General features: G+C 39.8%; 1 protein-coding gene across 1 annotated transcript in view; it reads right to left on the bottom strand.

Moving 5' to 3' along the window:
* Nucleotides 1–6: 6 nt before the first annotated feature.
* si:ch211-241j12.3 (uncharacterized protein LOC566552 homolog) overlaps nucleotides 7–2,455 on the bottom strand; it is a gene marked incomplete in the record, with an annotated part of 9,882 nt that continues 7,433 nt past the window's right edge. Inside the window, 2 exon segments of the mRNA XM_035678450.1 lie at nucleotides 7–2,024; nucleotides 2,109–2,242. Coding sequence (XP_035534343.1) covers nucleotides 1,792–2,024; nucleotides 2,109–2,242 — 367 coding nt within the window.

Raw genomic sequence — 2,455 nt, 5'->3', positions numbered from 1 at the left:
AGGGAGGGAGGGAGGGAGGGGACGTGAGCTGTTCACTTGAGTCTTACGAAAGGCTCAGCCTGGAGTTCTCACATTTAACAGTGATTCCCACTTAAGAGCTGAGCTTTAGGTCACATGACAACCCCATGCCTTTAGAGAGGCGCTTTACAAAACATACAAAGAAAAACAGACAAAAAGGAGATCATGCAAAAAGCTGAAACTAAATTACATGCAATTAAATCATTTCATGCAAGAGATAAATATAAATACACAAGGTTGAGGGTTTTCAGAGTTCATGGCAGTGAGATAAACAGCAGTTTTGACACCGTTGGAACATCTTTCACAAAAATCAATGCTACCATGCGAGTGTTAAAAAACTCACAGGACCACCCTTCTTAGATCAAAAGAAGAATTAAATGGTAAGACACTGCACTCATAAATAAATACTTATTTCAACTTGACACAATAGACAAAAGACTGGACCTGCAGCAGTAGCATTATTCAACAGACATTACCAGACCAGTACTGTACTGCACATCTGTCACCCTCATCATTAACCACACACAAACGCTCACTAAGCAAAGGGCAACTTGGGTGGAGAATCAACACACAGGGAAATAACCACCAGTGAGACACAACTCTAGAACAAACCCCACAATTCCACACTTTTCTCCTCTCCAGTTCACATTACTGCAGCAACAGCAAATATCCATGTGCAATGATGCTTTACTTTGAGTATTAAGGCCACTGCTAGGAAAAAATCTGAAATTTTGCAAAAGTAATGAAAACAGTTATGTCATGAGAAAGTTATATTATGGAAAAATAGTCTCTCTTAAGTAATGTTATGGAAAAAAGTTTTGAGGGAAAAAAAAAAAAATTTAGAAAATAAGACAAAATTTAAAAAACAAAAACAGTTGTAATGTTATCATTACAAATATTCATAATGGTAAGGAAGAGTTACATTACAAGTGCGAAAAAAAAGCAATGTTGAGGAGAGAAAGTCAAAATTTTGAAATGGTTTTGTAATTTTATGACAAAAAAAAATTAATCAAGAGTCAAAAGAGAAAAAATGCAATGTTGTCAGAAGTTGTGACATCAAGAAAAAAGTTGTAATATTTTGAGGGAGAAAAAGTTGCAATATTACATAATTTGAAGTGAGAAAAATGTTCTTGTGGAAAAAATAATCCATTTTTGCTGATATAATAAAGTAGTAGACACTGCACAGTGGCACTGATCCAGATTCCAAAATGAAGGCAACTTTCACCATGTCGAACACATAAAAAGATAATTGTTATTCCAAATTTACTTTAAATTGTTTTATAAATACAATCGATAATTTGTAGTTAATAGTAGATTAATATATAGTGGGCACATTGAGGTTTCTTTATGTCCCTAAACTGCTTCTTCTGGAGACAAAAATTTAATTAAAGGCCAGCTTCAATTATAGTCCCATTAATCAACATTAATATGCTTAAATTCTCATAGACAAACACATTACCATTGTTTCACACACAGTGAAAAAGCTCTTGAGGGACATCGACTGACAAGAATTTTATCACAAACACCAATTTCATCCTTGCCATGTTGGTGGATCTCAGTAGGAAAGGCATAAAGCAAGCAGCAGGTCAGTAGAAACCTGCTGGGGTCAAGTACAGGATCCACACAGATGTCAAGGGTGAAACTGTCTCCACTCATCAATACATAAAAATATACAGAAATATATATATATAAAAAAAAAGGGGATCAATCCATGGCACTGTGATTGAGCTGTATGTATATTGCACTTGGTGGTACGTCACACGGTGGTCCTTCTCAGAAACACTTCCTAAAGACAATCTGTGGTCCATGCTCCTCATACTCCTCCTGACTAATCCACGCGGAGCTGAAGGTGGGCAGGTTGGCCAGCACTGCTCCTCCGCTCCACACAGAGAAGTCTCTGTCCTTGGGGCTGGTGACGTGGACGCTCTTTGCCGTGTCGGTGGGAACCAGCCCTTTGATTTCGGCCTGGAGCCGTTCGGGCAGGCCGGGCAGCAGAGTGTTCCCACCTTCAGTAAGAGATTCTCTTTTTAAAACCCAATCAGTAAAGATCAAATATTACCTGAAGCAGGATCAAAGCGTGAAGCTGTTACCTGACAGTACGATGTTTCCCAGGAAGCTGCGCCGCAGGTCGATGTCTGAGCTGAGGATTGACTTGAAGACGCTCTCGTGCATCCCGTAATGGTCCCGTCCAATTAGCTCAGGTTTAAAGAGAATCTCAGGGGCCCTGGATGAACGAGGGAGACAGCAGTATAACTACAAGAGGTGGTTGCCCTGTCTGAGGAGACTGCAGCTGGCCTGCCTCAACAGTCTGACATGTGTGCAGCATCTGTAGGACTAGTCTAGTTGAATAATGCCAACTTCAGATCCAGAGTACTAAAGCCAGGGGGACACTGTACTGATATATGTAGAGCCTCTGTAGAAGAGGACCCACTCCCTC

This window comes from Morone saxatilis, unplaced genomic scaffold (genome assembly GCF_004916995.1).
Source record: "Morone saxatilis isolate NCDOM2014 unplaced genomic scaffold, NCSU_SB_2.0 Contig7, whole genome shotgun sequence".
In the NCBI taxonomy this organism is placed as follows: domain Eukaryota; kingdom Metazoa; phylum Chordata; class Actinopteri; family Moronidae; genus Morone; species Morone saxatilis.
Note: the sequence above shows the minus strand (reverse complement) of the source record. Positions and strands in the feature narration are given on the sequence as shown.